The sequence below is a fragment of the Elephantulus edwardii genome, unplaced genomic scaffold (assembly GCF_000299155.1).
Source record: "Elephantulus edwardii isolate Elephantulus edwardi_28Jun2011 unplaced genomic scaffold, EleEdw1.0 scaffold00032, whole genome shotgun sequence".
Classification (NCBI taxonomy): domain Eukaryota; kingdom Metazoa; phylum Chordata; class Mammalia; order Macroscelidea; family Macroscelididae; genus Elephantulus; species Elephantulus edwardii.
In genome coordinates, this window is record NW_006399782.1 from 9,761,431 (window position 1) to 9,780,499 (window position 19,069).

Here is a 19,069-nt window from a genome sequence, read left to right on the forward strand (position 1 = left end):
GAAACTTCTCTCATGTGCCCATCAGGTCTGCCATCAGATGCAGCAAACATGCATAGTCACAGAGTAGGGGTTCTAGGCTCCAACCAGCAGTCCCGTCCCCTCCCTCTGTGGGGTTTCAGAGCCAAGCCCTTGATCAGACTTCTATGCTAGGCAAAGGCTCAAAGACACCCACTCTTGAGGGCAAAAGAGCAGTAATGCATATCAGATACAACTTCATAAATTTCTCTCACATGCCCATCAGGACTGTCCCTCCACCCTCCCAAGCATGACGTCCCTCTCAGTATATCCAAATTATGGATGGGTCCCTCGCAATATATCCAAAGTATGTCAGATGAACCTTCAGAATCCTTACCTCCAAGGAACAGCCTAGTTTAACCCTCAAGGACAAACCTGCTCGTCCATAGTATATTCAATACTCTTCTCCAACACCACAGCTCAAAAGCATCAATTCTCCTCCTATTATCCCTACTCATTGTCCAGCTCTCTGATGCATAGCAGTGATTGCAAAGACCATGGCCTGTATCAGGCACACCTTAGGCTCCAGACTGTCGTTGGTCTCCAGTACTTTGGAGAAGTCTCTGACAGCTAGCTGACTTTCCCAAAGCAATTCATCTTTTAATTTCCTGGATGCTGCTAAGAGTGTTGGTTGTGGAGCCAAAGCAAACTAAAGTTATTTACAATCTCAATCTCTTTACAATCTCTCACAATGCTACCAATCGGCTCAGTGGTGAGAATCTTTGTTTTCTTGATATTGAACTTCATATTGAAGGTTGCAGTCCTTGACCTTTTGCAGCAAGTGCTTCAGGTCCTCCTCCATTTCAGCATGCAGGGTGTATCATCTTCATAATGCAGATTTTTGATGAATCTTCCTCCAGTCTTGGTGCCACATTCTTCCTCATAGAGCCCAGCCTCCCAGATAATCTGTTCTGCATATAGATTGAAAAAGTATGGGGGTAGGACACATCCCTGGTGTACACCTTTCCCAATTTTGAACCTTGCAGTGTTCCCTTGCTGTGAGGTAGTACTCAATTCAATGGATCCTAACAACAACCTCAACAGCTCTAAACTCAAAGATTATCTGTCTTTAATTGTGCTTTCTTGCACTTAATTGGCTATTTGGGATTCTCCTCTATCGGGTCATGTTATTAATTGTGTTTCATCTTTTTCTTTTACACAGACTTATCTATTGCAGATCCTTTAGCTTTTGATAATGTATTCGTTCCTGGTTGGATTTTGAGATGTGTAGATTACCTTTCTAAATTTGCCGTAGACATTTTCTTTAGGTTTTTGGATTTCCTACCTATTTGTGCTATCTATTGAGGGTTTCAGAGACATTATAAACTGTGGCTATCATAGTAATTTCTTCTGAGAAATAAATTTTGGAAATAAAAAAAAAAGTCTTACAGAACAGCTAATTATTTTAAACCCTTTTATTTTAAGTGAATATATGGGGGAATGTAGTTAGCATTTCAGGACAATAAGGAAGGGGATTATCAAAGAATTAATGTTCATTATTTGCTCAACAATAAAATTTGTATTCTTGTCTTTAGTTCAATAAAAGTTCTGCACAAATAGAAGAAGTTACAAGGATGAAGCATGAACTCACAGAGAAGAATGAACTTATTAACACTTTGCAAGCTCAGCTTAGCCAGACTCAGGAAGAGCAAGCTGCACAGGTAGGAAATACCTCATAATGATTGGATTAAGAGTCATAAAAATAATAAAATTCCATTTGCAACAATTAATAGTAATTAATGCCTGTGAATGATTATCTGAAAACACTAATGTGATTTGCAAACTTTCATTCAAATAAAATAGATTTTTTAAGAAAGGGGGAAAAAAAGAAAAAAGTCCAATGGTGTGTTACAAAGCAGGTTATTACAGATAATCACTTTTTAAAACCTTATAGTAGAAATTAGAAGGTAGATGTGCTTGATAACTACGGTGTTAGGAAATGCCGTATAATTGCCGGGAAACCTCATGAAGTGTTATTTACCATGTTGATTCTACGGTAGCCCTACTGCTGACTCTTCTTGGTTCTACAGGCCCAGAAACCTAATTTTAATAGTGTATATAAGTCTGATCTGTTGAGAATGGGCACATGCAGAATTTAAAAGAGAAAAAACAAACAGAAACCATTTAAAATGAAAATTAGAAAGATGTATAATGAAGTGTTTTCTTGTCAGAGCTTTGAACTAGTTCTTCCCAGTTCCATCATGACCAATGAAGTAAAACTGGAATGGACTGGGATTTATAAAAAGTGGGTCTACAAAAACAGTAATCAGAATAGAAAATAGAAAGGTCAAGTGATTGGTCGCTGTTTTGCCAGAAATTCAGTCTCCTTCTTAGAAAACAGTGACATTGTGCAGATAGCACAACAATTCGATCTCTTAGCAGGAAGAGTTGGAAAAGTAATAGCTAGCTCATAATGATGGCAAGCTTTTTGTGTTACTCTCCACAGTCTTGGCAAATCCAATCTTTCACGTTAGGTTCCTGAGAGGACTCATTTACCCTGCTTCCAGATCAGCTGCTCCAGAACTTCTGCCTGTGATTATTTTTCCGTTCAGATTATTTTACAACTTCTTTTCTGTACCACTTTCATTGTGTCGACCATAACAGAACAAGTTTGAAGTTTTGTTTCCTTCTCTGTTGTGAAATCATAATTGAAAGTTAAAATCTAACCAGGAGATGATTTAGTGAAAGTAGTGTAGATCATGTGATTGATTCTTATATGACATGCAACATACTTCACATTTCTTTTTGTCACCAAGATCAGAATTAGCCTTCTTGACTCGATCTTTCTAACTGTTCTAGTTAATCTCTCATGTTTTTCTTTTGAAAATGCTTTTTCCTTGTGAAACAAATTATTTCCAACTAGAATGCCATTGCATTAGATTATCTACCAGGTCTTTCCTTTATTGATAGATTATTACAAGTACTGTCTATAGGTAGGCTACTGCTATGTATTTATTTAAAATGGCTGGATGTGTGAAATAACTCAGTCACGATAGGACAAATACTGCATAAAGCCATTGTTATAAAACAAAACGACATTAGGTGTTGGGGAAAATGAAGAAAAGGAGGGATAAATAATGAACACTGCATTGGAACAGATGAGGGGAAGAACTGTTTACAAAGAATATTGATTGGACATTATTTGTATGGTAACAGTCCAGAATAAGAGGACTTGGGTGAAGGGTAGGGAGGAAATTGTGGAACAATGAATGAGTGGAAATCCAAGTTTTCTGTGAACTTTCGTTAAAATCACACACACAAAAATTTATTAAAATAAAACAAAAATGGCTGAAGACTTCCAGTGGGATGGGGAACTAATCAGATTGGTAGACATCCTGCCTCCCTGTAGTGGAGCCATAAGGAGATTCACACAGAATCCCAACCGTGGAAGATTTGAGCACCCTGAAGTTTGGGAGAAGCTAATGAGGGGGGGAAAGCCAGTCAGGAAAAAAAGAGTGAAGACGCATATGAAAACTCAAGAATCAGAACAGTAAACTAGCCTGAGCAGACCTTGGATCCCACAAAGAGAGAAATAAAATCTTACTGGTGACTGAGACAGAGGGTGGATGACCTCTTCTCCTCACCCTTGTGCAAAGAATTTCTGAACAGGTGAGACACTAGTGGGACCTGCCTCTGGAAAGAAGCCCTTCCCCTTCACAGCAAGTGGACCAGTTCTATCTTAAGCCTGGCAGTGAGACCTAAGCATAATAAAGCCATCCTGAAGTATGTCTGTGCTGCAAAGATCAGCCATGCAGAGATGGTGGGAACCCACATTTGTCAGTTGCTATGGAAGGAACATCTCTTTTGCAAAAACAATGCTCACTGACATCACCAGAGACCTACAGTTAACCCCCAACCATTGCTTCCTGGGGAACATCTGGAGATCCTGAGTGACTGGCTTTAGAAGCCAGGCCCCATCCACTTCCAGGAGTAGGCTTCTTCTTGTCCCCACCCTGCAATCCCACCCTATAGCTGACTCCAGCCTAGGAACTTGAAACTGTGCTCTGATGTAGCCACACCTTAAAGGCATACTGACAGAGGCAATTTATCTCTCATATTTAGATAACCTCTCTGCCTAGAGGCAGACAGACTCTGAAGCACAAAGAGCCCTTGATTCAAAGAAAGTAAAAACACTCCAACTTTTCAGTTGAAACTGTGTGAGCTAAAAGACAGTAAAATGGCTTGTATGAAATGCTGAAAGAAAATTGCCATCTGAAAATCCTGCATCCAGTGAAACTGTGCATCAACTATGAAAGAGAAATTTAGGTCATTCCCAGAAAAGCAGGAAATAAAGGAATTTGTGCAAACAAGACATATTTTACAAGAAATGCTAAAGGAAGGCCTTTACACAGAGACAGCATCAGAAAATGGATGAATCAAAGAAACCAGCAACATTACAAAAAAGAGCTCAACAAAATGTCATCAATAATACCTTGCTTGTTGATAACCACACTGAATATAAATATCTTAAACACACCACTAAAGAAAAAAAGTAGTGTAGTGGGTAAAGAAATCCCATCAGTTTGCTGATAAGAAATGTAGATTAAAAATAAAAGAGTGGCAATACTAATGTCTGATAAAACTGCTTTCAGGGGGAAAATGAACAGAAGACACAAGGAAGGATAGTATATAATGCCTAGAGTCACAATAGAATAAGAGGGCATACATAACCTTAATTGATATGTATGCACTGAATGGTAGACCTAAAAAAAATACGCAAAACAAACGTTAACAGACTTGAAAGAAATGGACAACACTACAGTAGTAGTAGGAGACTTCAGTGCACCACTCTCACTGAAAGATAAGACAACTAAACAACTAAAAAAGATACAGATGAACTATACAAAACAACTTGACCTCATAGATAGATATAGATACACACACACACACACACACACACACACACCCTCTGACTAGGGATGATTGGCCAGCCACTTCTGAAATAACAATCCTTCGGAAAACCAATAATTAATAGAGAACAGTTATACAGACATGGCATTGGAGAGAGAGAGCCCTCAAATTGGAAGACACTAAAAAATGAGGAAGAACAGCTACAGTTATCCACTAATAATTTGAACGTGAATGTAAGAAAATTTGAAAGTGAATGTAAGAAAACTGGACATTGTAAAAAATGAAATGGAATGCATACTCATGGACAGGTTAGGCATTAGTGAGCTGAGATGGACTGACATTGGCCACTTTGGGGCAGATAGTCATATGATTTACTATTCTAGGAATTAAAAGTTAAGGATGGTGTTGTGTGCATATTAAAAAGAACATTTCAAAATCTAAAGTACAATGTTGTGAGCAACAGGATACTATACATGGACTATACAATACAAGGAAAATTTGTTATTACCACTATAGACACCAACAGTTAAAGCCAAAGAGGAGAAAATTGGGATTTCTACCAACTTGCATTACAAAATTGACTAAATATGCAATCAGGATGCATTAATAATAGTTGGTGACAGGAATGCAAAAATTGGAAAAAATGAAGAAGGAATGGTAGTTGGAAAATATATAGACTTGGTGAGAGAAATAAGACTGGAGAACAAATGATTGGATTTTGTATGTTCATTGATTTATTCATCACAAATACCATTTATTTTTAAGAAACACAAATGGTGACATAGGCCTCATCTGATGGACTGCATAAAAATCAGATTGACTTCATCTTATGGAAAAATCATTGGAGAAGCTGAATATCCGCAGTCAAAATCAGGCCAAATGCTGACTGTGGAACAGACCATCAATTACTCCTGGACAAGTTCAAACTGAAGCTGAAGAAGATTAAAGCAAGTCCATGACATCTAAAATATGACCATGAATGTATTCCACTTGAATTTAAAAATCATCTTAAGAATAGATTTGAGTCATTCAACACTAATGATTAAAGACCAAATGAGTTGTGGGATCACATCAAGGATATCATCTATGAAGAGAACAAAAGGTCATTTCATAGAGGGAAAAGACCAAAATGGAAGTCAGAAGAGACTCTAAAAATTGCACTGGAGCATTGAAAAGCCAAAATCAAGGGATGAGATGCAGGAGTGAGAGATAAACAGGAGATTTCAAAAGGCAGCTGGAGAAGACAAAGCAGAATATTATAGCACAATCTGAAAAGAGCTGGAGTTAGAGAATAAGAAGGGGGAAATTGCTCTGTATTTCTCAAGCTGAGAGAAATGAGAACCAAATTTAAGCCTCAAATTGTAATACTGAAAGATGATATGGCCAGATCTTGCATGATCCAGGAAGTATCAAAAGAAATGGAGTGAATACACAGAGTCAGTGTACTTAAAAAGAAAAATTAGTCAAGACTGTGAACTATTTCAGGAAGTAGCTTATGATAAAGAGCCAATGGTAAAAAGGAAAAGTTGAAGCTGTACTGAAGACATTGTCAAAAAGTTAAGGTCCCAGGAATAAATGGGACAGCGAATTAACATGTTTCAACTAACACATGCATCCTTGGACATGCTCATCAGTCTGTGCCTGAAAATTTGGAAGACAACTGACTGGAACAGATTGATATTTGTTTCCATTTTCCAAGAACGTTGATCCAACAGAATGTGGAAATTACTGAGCAATACCATATGCAAGCAAATTATTGCTAAAGATCACCCAAAAATGGCTCGGATAGAACATTGGCGGAAAACTGCCAGAAGTTCAAGCTGGGTTTAGAAGAGGTGGTGGAACCAGAGATAACGTTTCTGGTGTCACATGGATCTTGGCAGAAAGCAGAGTATACTGGAAGAATATCTGTTTCTCTTTTATTGACTGTGCTGAGTCATTTGACTGTGTGGATGAAAATACTCTATTGTTAACATTGAGAAGAATGATAATCCCAGAACACTTAATCATATTCATACAAAACCTAGACAAAGCAAGAAACGGTTGTCAGAACAGAGCATAAAAATACTCAATGTGCATCAGGGCTGTGTCCTTCCTCCATACCTATTCAATCTGTATGCTGAAATCAAGAAAGATGTGCACTAGGCTGTATCCTTCCTCCATACCTATTGAGTCTGTATTTATGCTGAGCAAATAATTTGAGAAACTGGACTTTATTAAGCAGAATGTGGCATCAGGATAAGAGGAAGACTCATCAGCAACTTGCATTTTATAGATGACACAGCCTTAATCAATGAAAACGAGAAAGACCTAAAATGCTTGCTATAGATGATCAAAGACTATAATGTGGATTATATCTTAACATCAAGAAAACAAAACTCCTCATCTCTTGGCCTTTGGGTAACATCATGATAGATGGAGAGAAGATTGGCATTATCAAGGATTTACTCTTACTTGGATCTACAATCAACACCCTTGGCACCAGCAGTCAAGATATCAAAAGATGCATTGTATTGAGAAAGTCTGCACTAAGGGATCTCTCCTAAGTACTGAGAAGCAACGTCAGTTTAAAGATTAAGGTGCCTCTAAGCCAGGCCATGATCTTTTCAACCACTTGCTATGCACCTGAGAGGATGATTAAAGAAAATCTGATGAAAAATTGATGCCTTGAAGTTGGAGTGTTGTAGAAGAGTACTCAGTATTCCATGGATTGCTAAAAGAACAAACAGATTTGTCTTGGAGAAGGTCTAGAAGGAGTGCTCCTTAGAGGCAAGGATGATGGAGCTTTGTCTCACATACTTTGAATATATTGCTAGAAAGGGCTATTCCTTGGCAAGGGACATCAGGGTAGGAAAGGGAGAACGTCAGTGAAAAAGAAGATGACCCTCAATGAGATGGATTGACAAAATGACTACCGCAAGGGGCTCAAGTATATTAGCACTGATGAACACAGCACAGGATAAGACAGGTTTTAGATCGGTTGTTCCTAAGTTCACTATGAGTTGTACTTGACCTAATGGCACATTAACAAGAACATATTTATTGCAACATTTTTGACAGTAGTAAGGAGATGGAAGCAACCCAAGTGCCCATCAACCAATGAGTAAATAGAGATATCGTGGTCACACAGAATAATATGCAGCATTGAAAAATAATGAACTAAAAAAAAAAAAAGAAAAATAATGAACTCACGAAACACTACACTGAGTGAAATAACTCAGTCACAAAAGAACAAATATTTATAAGACCTCTGTTATATAAAAGAAAGCATTATGGTGGTGGACAAGGAGAGCAGAAATAGAATGGACTGACAGTGAAAACTGTTATAGCTTAAGGGAAGGGAAGATCATGGATGAGTCCACAGTAGGTGTACTGCAATTAATAATTTGGAACAGGACAAGTGTCACTCATCAAATGGGAAGGGAGAAGGAGAGGGCTGGAGGGAAAAAAATTTTATAAATAATACTCATTTTAGAGAAAAAGATGACTGGAGCAGTACATAGACAAGAATCAACTGAAAGCCAAGAATTGTAGCTGCAAGCAGAAAGTTGCAGAAGGATGTTTACTTGGAGTATACAGAGGCATTACCCTATGTGGGTCATAGCAAATTAAAGATAATACCAACAAGAATGGACATCCCAGAACACTTAATTTAGCTCTTGCAAAGCCTGTAGACACATCAAGAAGCAGTTGTCCAAACAGAAGAAATGCTGTATATTTTAAAACCAGTGCATCAGTGTTGTTTCTTTTCTCCATTCCTGCTTTATCTGTGTACTTATCAAATAATTCTAGAAGGTGGACTATATGAAGAAGAATGAAGCATCAGGATTGAAGAATTGTCATCACCTTGCATTATAAAATCTTGCCTGAAAGGGAGCTCTGGTGGCCTAGTGGCAAGAAGCTGCACTGCAGTCTCAGAGGTTCACGGTTTGAATCCCCCAGATGCTCTGCTGGAGAAGGAGGGGCAATCTCCTCCTGTACCAGTCAGATCTGATTGATGGTACACACACACACACAAAATAATTTAAAAAAAAATCTTGCCTGTAGAAAGTGAAGGAAACTTGAAACACTTGCTGCAGAAGATAAAAAAATTACAGCCTTCTATGTGATTACATCTCAACAATAAGAAAACAGAAATCCAACACTAGACCAGTAGGCAAAATCATGATAGCTGGAGAAAAGATTGAAATTGTCAAGGATTTAATTTCACTTGGATCTTAAATCATCACCAATGTAGCAACAGTCAGGAAATCAAAAGGTGGTCCTATGTTGTGATTATCTTACTGCCAAAGATTCTCCAAGGTCTTAAAGAGCAAGAATGTCAGTTTTAAAATGAAGATGCACTTAATCAAATCATGATACTTGTATTTGTTGTGTATGCATGTGAAAGTTGGAAAACAAATTAGGAAAACTAAAGAAGAATTGATGCCTTTGAAATGTGATATTGATGAGGAGTATTTAATATCCCCTGAACTGTCAAAAGAACAAACAAATCATTTTTGAGGAAGTGCAACCAAGGTGAACCTTGGAAGCAAAGAAGGGGAAACTATCTCGTGTGCTTTGGTCATGTTGTCAGGAGCCAGGCCTAGAAAAAACATCATGCTAAGAAATTAGAAGCTTGGCAAAAGAAAGACAAAGAGATGGATTGATACAGTAACTTAAAAAATGGATTGGAGCATGGCAGAGTTTGTGACATGGTATAGGATAGTATAGGGTTTCAAGTTTGATAACTGCTGTATATACAGTTAAAATTATGTATCTTTAAATTTTTAATTTTACCTACTAGCTGTTATTTTTTTCCTGTAGAGTAAATATACTCTGTACAGTATAGGATGTATAAGTGTATAATAAGATTCTTCTCTGTGAGTTGCTTTAATGCGTAGGAAGCCCAGATATATTAAATACATTAACAGATTTATTAAGATGTGAGTGGTTCTGAAAAAGTGCCAAAGCAAGCACAAAAACGGAAAGAGATCGCTATTTGTTCCTATTCCTAAGAAAAGTGATTCAGCAGGATGTGGAAATTATCGAACAGTATCATTAATGTCACATATAAGAAAAATGTTGCTGAAGATAATTCATTCAAAAAGAACTGGAATAGTACATTGACAGGGACATGCCAGCTAGATTCAGAAGTAGCCTTGGCTGGAGAGATGTCATTGCTGATGTCAGATAGATTGTAGCTGAAAGCAGAGAAGACCAAAAAGATACTTATGTTTTATTGAGTGTATAAATGCATTTGACTGTGTGGATCATAACAAATGATGGGAATCTCAAAACATTTAATTGTGGTCATGTGAAACACATACACAGACCAAGAAGTAGTTGTCCAGACAGAACAAGGGAACAATACATGGTTTAAAACCAGGAAAGATGTGCATCAGCGTTACTTCCTTTCTCCATAGCTGTTCAGTCTGTATGCTGAACAAATCCTTTGAGAAGGTGGAGTATATGGCATCAGGATTGGAGACTTAACCAACAACTTGCATTATGGAGATGATACAAATTTGTTGAAAATAAAGAGGACTCAAAACTCTTGCTGCAGAAGATCAAAGACTACAGCCTTCAATGTAGATTATATCTGAACATCAACAAAACAGAAATCCTCCATGATAGATGGAGAAAAGATTGAAGTTATCAATGACTTCATTTTGCTTAAATCCACAATCAACATTCGTGGTAGCAGGAGTCAAGAAATCAAGGCATGTTGTATTGGGAAAAATCTTTTGTCAAGGACTTCTGCATAGTGCTGAAGAGCAGAGATGTCTGTTTAAAGACTAAGGTGCCTCTCATCCAAGCTATGGCCTTTTCAGTTACTTTTTATGCATTTGAAAGTTGGACAGTGAATAAAAATGACAGAAGAAAAATTGATGCCTTTGAATTGTGGCATTGGAGAAGACTATTGAACATTTCACAGGTTAGCAAATTACAAACAAATCTGCTTTGGAGAAAGTGCAACCAGGGTACTCCTTAGAGACAAGGATGGTGAAACTTCATTTCACATACTTTGAGCCTGTTTTCAGGAGGGACTAGTCCTTGGAAAAGGATGTCATACTGTGAAAGGTGGTAAGTCAGAGAAAGACAGGAAGATCTCAACAGGATGAATTCACACAATAACTGTAATAATGGGCTTGAACATATCAGAGATGTAGGGCAGGTTCCAATCTGTTGTTTATAATGTCATTAATAGACTTGATGGCACCTAACAACAACAACAACAACACACACACACACACACACACACACACACACACACACGGAGCTCTCGTGATTTAGTGGTAAGGAGTTTCACTCTTAACCAAAAGGTAGGAGATTTTTATCCACCAGATGTTCTGTAGAAGAAATACAGTGGTAGTTTCTCCTGTGCAATTTACAGCCTCCAAAAAAATCCAATGGAGGATCAAACATAAGGTGGTCCCAACTTGATGGCAGTGAGTTTCAGGTTTTTGGGTTTTTTTTTTAAAAAAAATTGTATGGGAAAGGATGTGTAGATATGTTTGAGTAATGAAAAACTCCACTGAATTCCAAACTATATAGTCAGATGAGATTTTATATAATAAAATAGTTTTGAAGGTTGATACCAAGGACCTCTAAAGCCAATTCAAGATGTTACAAAGTAGGAAATCAAAGAATAGTTTTAAAAGTCACAAAATAATTGATCAATATGCTCTATCATGATTATAGGCATACATATCCCCCAAATAAAAACCCTACAATAGCTTGCAGTCAATCCATGTATCTCTCCTTTACCCTGGACAGAATAAAATAAATTATTGTGTATGATTTAGAAAACTGAAGGTTGTGACAACTGAAAATAGCTGTATGGGAATTTGGTATACATTTGGAAACATGCCAGGTTTTTTTGTGTGGATGCAAGCCCTTAAAAATAAGGCTAAAAAATTGACTTGCATTTCCAGTTGTAAATAATCTTGAATATACTAATATACATTAGTTGGAATTTTAACTTTAATGGCATGACAATTTCATTGAACTTTCTAGTCATATATGGGACTTTCAAAAAGTATCTAGGATTTAACAGAAATTATACTTCATTTCTCTATTTGGTATTCTGGCCTCAGAACTTTATTTAAAGCAAGCTAGATAACTACATAACCATCATTCTTAATTAAGCTTTATATTTACATTGGTTTTTAAATTTGAGCCTAAATAGGCCTTCTGTCATATTTGGAACTTACTGTCAGGTCTAACTGTCTTTCTGCCAACATTCTCAGTTCTGATATTAAATTGAAAAAAAAATAAATAAATTCTACAACTTGTAAGTTTTCAGAGTCTGTCTTTGGAGAGTAGTTTGTGAGGTTTGAGTAATATGCTGGGAGTGTAACATGTGTAGTTTTTCTGGTATGTCTTCAGTTGAGCTCCATGCAGCAGGTGGTTCGAGAGAAAGATGCCCGCTTTGAGACACAAGTTCGTCTTCATGAAGATGAGCTTCTTCAGTTAGTAACACAGGCAGATGTGGAAACACAGATGCAGCAGGTGTGTTGCTAAAATTTAGTCGAATGATCATTTTGGTTAACATTAACTGTGTCACGGTCACTTCTCTTCCCACACCCACTGCTTTCCTCCTGGTCACAGTGTACTGCTTTCCTCCCGGTCATGGTGTACCCCTTGGTTGGCTGCTTTTTGGTGTCCTTGTCTTCCTTTTGCACATATCCTTGCCTTGCCTTTTACCCCTCCAATCTGGTTGTTGGTATTGAAAAACAGAATTTAATTGTAGAATAAATGTGCTAGGTAGAAATTGGTTTTTCTTTAGTTTCTGTTTGAAGCTAAGCTTTTATCAATAAAGCCAATTTAAAACATTCTTAAAAATTAAAGATGAAATTATTTTAAAGTATGAAGTTTTTTATCAAATCAGTAATTATTCCTTTCTCAAAAAATTTACTGAAAATTGGCTTCATTGTCATTTTAGTTCACTGTCTGCTAACTCAAAGGTGTTTGTTTTTGGTCAATGTGTAGTATTGTATGGTTTCCAGAAGCACTCCTGTAGTAATTTGTGGTTGATTAATTTGTCTTTGAAACTTTTGCCAAATTCTGAGTAGTCATTTTGCTTATAACACTGATGAAACTTACAGAATACCCCCGTTCCTCACTTATGAACTTTGCTGTTGTCTGTCATTTCCTGTTTATGGCAATAGTAAAAATAATAAAAAGTATATTATCTTAACTATTTTGCTCATTATCAACATATATCTGATAGTAATTAATGCCAAGGTGTGAGACAAGAGTAATGCTGGTCGAGATGGTTAAGATTACATATCAGCATGGCTTGGTAATGATTATCAGTGTTTTGATAGTTACATAATAGTATTGTCATCTTCCATGTTATGCTCCAACGTGATCATTTGCCAATTTTTCCTTTTCATTCTCCATTTTTGCATAATACTGATTTTCTCAATAATAGCCCTGTTCTTGGACCCTAGCAGGTTGGTAAGTGACAAGCAGGGATATAATAGTTTCTTAAGTAGAATATTAATTGTATATGTTTGTCATTAGTTTGGGACCAAACTAATTTGTTTGTGGTTAATTGGTGCAAGCACTCCATTGCCAAATGAAAGATCAGTGACTTGAGCTCATCTGCCTTTTTCTGTGGGGCAAAGATGAGTCAGTCTGCTTCCATAAAAATTTACAGTCTTGGAAACCCTGTGGAACAGTTCTTTTGTGTCTTACAAGATCTCTTTAAGTCAGAAAATACTTGATACCAATGTGGTTTGGATTATTTGTTTATTCAACAAATAATTTTTAAGTATTTAACCTGTACATATGAAGATATCTTTTGCCTTCCAAAAAAGGGTTTTTTTTGGTGGCTGAGCTACACATTTACCTATTTATTTATAATTTTGAAAGTGGAAAAGCTCACTAACGCATGGATTGATTTGTGCCTAACCTTGGTGGTGGTTAGTGCTTTGGAAAAAGCTCTTCTGATCATTCTTTGTTACTTTTGTATAGGGCTCATGGCATGCTTTTATTTCATCCTTTAATCTATCATCTTCATCATCTAAAAAATCTTAAGAACACAAATTTGAGACATTTTGAAAGGGAAGCAGGTAATAGTGCTCTTTTGCTAGTATATAATATCTCAACACTTTTTGTCAGAACCTGAGAGTGTTGCAGAGGAAGCTTGAAGAGCATGAAGAAGCCCTGTCTGGTCGTGCTCAAGTAGTGGACTTGCTGCAGCAAGAGCTGAATACTGCTGAGCAGCGCAACGAGGTACTTAACACTTTTGACCGCCTGCCTTGGGAATACAGAGTCTTGATGATAAAGCTGTTTATAACTTGGCTACTTACCAAAATGTTGACATTTGAACCCACCAAGGAGAAAGCTGTTTTCAGAAAGATGACAGCTTTGTAAATCCTATAGTACAATTCTACTCTGTTAAGGTTGCTATGAGTTGGAATCAACTTAACAGCAGTGGGTTTCATTTTATTTGACATGAGTATTCACTGCCTCTTTAGTTTGTGAGATAGTAAATATAAAATCCTATTGAAGCGTTCAGAGAACACTGGTGTTAAATGATGACTATTGTTTCTGGCTTATAGTGACCCTTTGTTCAACCAGATAAAACACTGCCCAGCACTGTGCCTTTCCCAGTGTCATGTCCTTCTCCAGGGTCCTGCCACTCCTGAAAGCATAGCCAAAGTGTGAGACAAAGTCTTGCCACACTTGCTTCTAAGACCATTCTTAAGGATTGATTCTGCACCACAATGTGGCTGTTTGGACAGGCAGTACAAATATGGTTAGAAAAGAGTGGTCCAAATGGTCATCATGTGTCCTTCCAGGACTTCAACTACCTTAATGATATGTAAGAAGACCTTAATTATATATAAGAAGCTTAATGCTTGGTTTCTTATTATTTCTCCTTTTTTTTTTAATAAAAATTTTTTATTTCCATTTTAACAAAAGTTTACAGAAAAGATTTTCATTCATTCATTGTTGCATATTTATCCCCTCTCCCTCCTTTCCCCTTCCCCAAGTTGACTTTTTTCCTTTTCATTAGTTTATTAAAAAAATTCTAATACAAATTTGGACAAATTCTTTACATTTCCCTCACCCCCCCACACCCCCCAATCAAATTGTACAACTCAATGATTAATCCCCTCTTCCCCCTGTACATCCACATCCCTGCGCTTCCAGCCTCTCCCACCCCTCCTGGATCCTTATACTCATTCTACAACAACGGTCTTATACAATATTTATCCTTGTGTGACTTAGTTCACTCAGCATAATGCTCTCCAGTCTCTCCCAAGTTAGGTAATAATTTATACAGTTATTGCTCCTGCATGCTGCATAGTATTCCATTGTGTGAATGTATCATAATTTATCAATCCATTCATTTGTGGTTGGACATTTCTTATTATTTCTTTGGTCTCATCTCTTATTATTTCCTACAGAACTATTCCCACTAACAACTCCACACTACATACTAGATAGATACCTCTTTTTTTCTCCCTCAGACCTCTAAGAGCTCTAATTAAGTACAGTGGTTAAGGGCTCAACTACTGACCGAAAGGTGATAGTTTAAACCTACCAACTTCTCAGCAGGAGAAAGACTTAGGATCTGCTTCAGTAAATATTGACAGCCTTGGGAACTATAGCACTCACACTGTTATATAGAATTTATGTGAATAAAACTTGGACTGGACTTGACAGCAACAAGTCTTCTTTGGTTTTGTGCTTTGCCTATAAATGGTCTGCCTCTATGCCTTTACCACTCGTTTTGTCTATCAGATTGGTTTTTGTTGGTGTGTTGTTATATACTCTAGAGTTGGAACTGACTCAGCTCACCCTCCAGTGAGTTTTCTGAGGCAATTAATAACACAGCAGATTGTCCATCCTTGTCCTACGGAGTGGCTGATGGATATGAACTGCATATCTTTGGGATTGCTGACCACATAGTGTCTTACCATAGAGCTCGCATTAAATTGGCTAACCACTCATTATTTATATCTCAGATTAGGTTGCTCTTCCTTCAGGAAAGCTTCTTACCCCATCCCTTTTCAATTAATATAAATATTCCTAGTATAGCTACCATAATTTGTATTAAAATTATCTTTTTAACTATACTTTTTTAGGTATACTTTTTCACTCAACTCAGCTCCCTGAAGCTATGGGTTAGATTTATATAATCATTCAGTGTTTATTAGTATATATATGCGCCATTTATTGTCCTAGGTGCTAGAGAATAAAGAAGATAAAAGAAACACACAGACCTGTACTTAGGAAGTGTAGTTTATTTCTTTTTAATGAGAGGGACAAAAATGAAATGAAAACTGCAACTACATGAATAAATAAAGGAAGGTATAGTATAGATCTAATTTATCACACATACAAAAAATCAAAAGTAAGAGCTTTCAGTTGCTCAGTGAGAAGTCAGCACCTTGAACTCACCAGCTGCTCTATAGAAGAGGAGACTTGATGATCCTATAAAGATTATAGCCTGGGAAATTGTGCATGGATTTTACGTTTTTGTCTAGGGACACTTTAAGTCAGAATCTGCATAAACAACAACATACAAGTGTAGGTTTGATCCTGAGTGCCTGGCCCAGTGCGTTACCTAGCAAAGACACTTGACTGTGTTTAAGAAATGAAAGAATCCATTTATGGCTCATGAGGTGCTGTGTTTTTTCCCTCAGGTTCTAGTCCAGCAGGTGAAAGAGATGGAAGAGGAGAAGAATAGTTTAAGGAGCACTCTCGAAACGGAAAGGCAGGAGTCTAAGATCCTCATGAAACAAATGGAATCTGAGTTGGAAGAGAAGAACTTATCCTTCCTCAAGCTACAGGAAGAAACGCATCATCTTGCTGAACAGCTTGATCATACAAGACAGGCCCAGGCTGACCTCGAGTCACAATATAAAGCCCTGGAGCAAAAGCACAGAGAGGAGATGGAGGAGAAAACTGTTCACGTTTTGAGTCTTCAGAAGATTGAACAAGAGCTACAGTCTTCCTTTGATGCTCTGAAGGAGCAGAATTCAAAGCTCCTTCAAGAGAACCATGAGCAGTCTGTTCAGTCAGCTAAAGCCATTAAGGAGCTGGAAGGTCAGTCAGTGTTTGATTGCCTTTGAAATCTATGTCCTTGTCTAGCACTTGAGTGGCTCCTACTTCAGATTTCTGGGTATCTAGTTAATAACAGTATCATTTTCTCTAGCGAACTGAATTTGTAAACAGAGATTAAGAAAGGCCTCTTTTCATGCCTTTTATTGCATTTCTCATGTTTCAAATCCAAATTATAATTTGACTTTGATATGATATTTACTTTTAAAGACTATTGATGTGCCAGATGTTAAAAACTGCTTGGAGCTAGACGTGAGCATTAACGAGTTCAGTGACAGAAATGAGTAGAAATTGAATTCTAAAATTCAGGCCACATCCTGCTTTGGAGAACCTGAATTGTATGAAGTTATCTATCCATAAGTCTAAAGATGGTTCTAAGAGGTTTTTTTGTATTCAAGCTTTTATTCTTTAAAATTGTTTAAAGCTAATTTATTTTTTGGGCTTTACCATAAAATCAGTATGTGTCTCTGAAAAATTGAACATTTTACAAGTATATGAATCAAAAGTGAAACATCTTCAGTGTCATTGACCCACCTCACCCCTCTTCTTTATCAAGTGAAAGATTTCTAGCAAAGGAAATATTGTTAAAATAATTAAATATTTGTATTGGAGAACTAGACATTAACTAGAAAACCTCAATGGATGCTACACAAGAAAAATGTCTTAAATAAACACACTGTGCTCTTTATAACTGGGCCATGCCCATTTCCATAACTGTGCTATGGGATCTTACAAGACCCATGAAATAAGAGGGCAAAACTTTTCTAAAATGCTTTGATGTATTTTATTTTACTGAGTACTTTTTTTTTTTAATTGTCAAGGATTTTTAAAAATTTTATACTAATTTAGGGCGAGCTCTGGTGGCCTAGTGGCAAGAAGGTGTGCTGCAATACCAGAGGTGTATGGTTCAAATCCACCAGATGCTTTGCTGGAGAAGGAGGAACAATCTCCTCCTGTACCAGTCAGATCTGATTTGACGGTACACACACACACACACACACACACACACAATAATAGAATGAAAAAAAAGTTTATACTCATTTAAAAAATTTAAACACATTGTTTTCAAGAACAGATTCTTTCCATTTCCCTTACCCTCCCACCCATCAAATTGTACAATCCCATGATTAATTCTCCCCTTCCCCTACACACCCTCATCCCTCTGCTTCTACCCTTTCCCATCTTTCTTGGATCCTTATACTCATTCTATGATAACGGTTTTATACAATATTTATCCTTATGGGACTGAGTTCACTTAAGGTAATGCTCTCCAGTCCCTCCAAGTGAGGTAATAATTTACAAAGTCATTGCTCCTGCGTGCAGCATAGTATTCCGTTATGTGATTATACCATAATTTCTCAATCCATTTGTTTGTGGTTGGTCATTTGGGTTGTTTCCATGCTCTTGTGGTTGTGGTTGTGAATAATGCTGCGATGAACATTGGTGTAAAAATCTCCATTTGTGCCTTAGTTCTCATTTTCTCAGGGCATATTCCAAGTAGTGGAATAGCTGGGTCATAGGGAATTTCTATGTTGAGCTTTTTTGAGGAAGCACCAAACTGACTTCCAGAATGGTTGTACCATTTTACAATCCCACCACCAATATAAAAGAGTTCCTTTCTTACTACATCCTCTCCAACATTTATTACTTGCTGCCCTGTTAAACCTTGCCACTGTTACTGGAGTGAGATGGTACCTCATTGTGGTCTTGATTTGCATCTCTCTTATTGCAGTAATTTTGAGCATTTCTTCATGCGTCTGTTTGCCATTCACCTATCTTCCTCTGTGAAAATTCTTTCCTTGTCTTTTGCCCATTTTGTAATTGGTTAATCATTCTTTTTATTGTGGAGGCCCAGAAGTATTCTGTAAAGTTCTTTTATAAGACTCTTGGCTGAGATGGTATTACCAAATGTTCCCAGTCTGTAGGGTTTCTTTCACCCTGTTGGTTTTTAATGCACACATGGATTTCATCTTTACATGGTTCCATGCATCAAATTTATCCTCTTCAGATTGTACATTTCTGGCTGTATTTGGCAGTCTCTTTATACCATAGACTAGAACTTCTAAGCTTGATCCTAGTTTGTCCCTGATGAACTTTAAGGTTTTAGGCTTTACTCCCAGGTCTCTGATCCATCTTG

General features: G+C 37.2%; 1 protein-coding gene across 1 annotated transcript in view; it reads left to right on the forward strand.

Moving 5' to 3' along the window:
- The window catches only part of GOLGB1 (golgin B1), an 83,586-nt gene that overhangs the window by 5,750 nt on the left and 58,767 nt on the right, over positions 1-19,069 (forward strand). Inside the window, 4 exon segments of the mRNA XM_006884312.1 lie at positions 1,551-1,676; positions 12,238-12,360; positions 13,978-14,091; positions 16,515-16,917. Coding sequence (XP_006884374.1) covers positions 1,551-1,676; positions 12,238-12,360; positions 13,978-14,091; positions 16,515-16,917 — 766 coding nt within the window.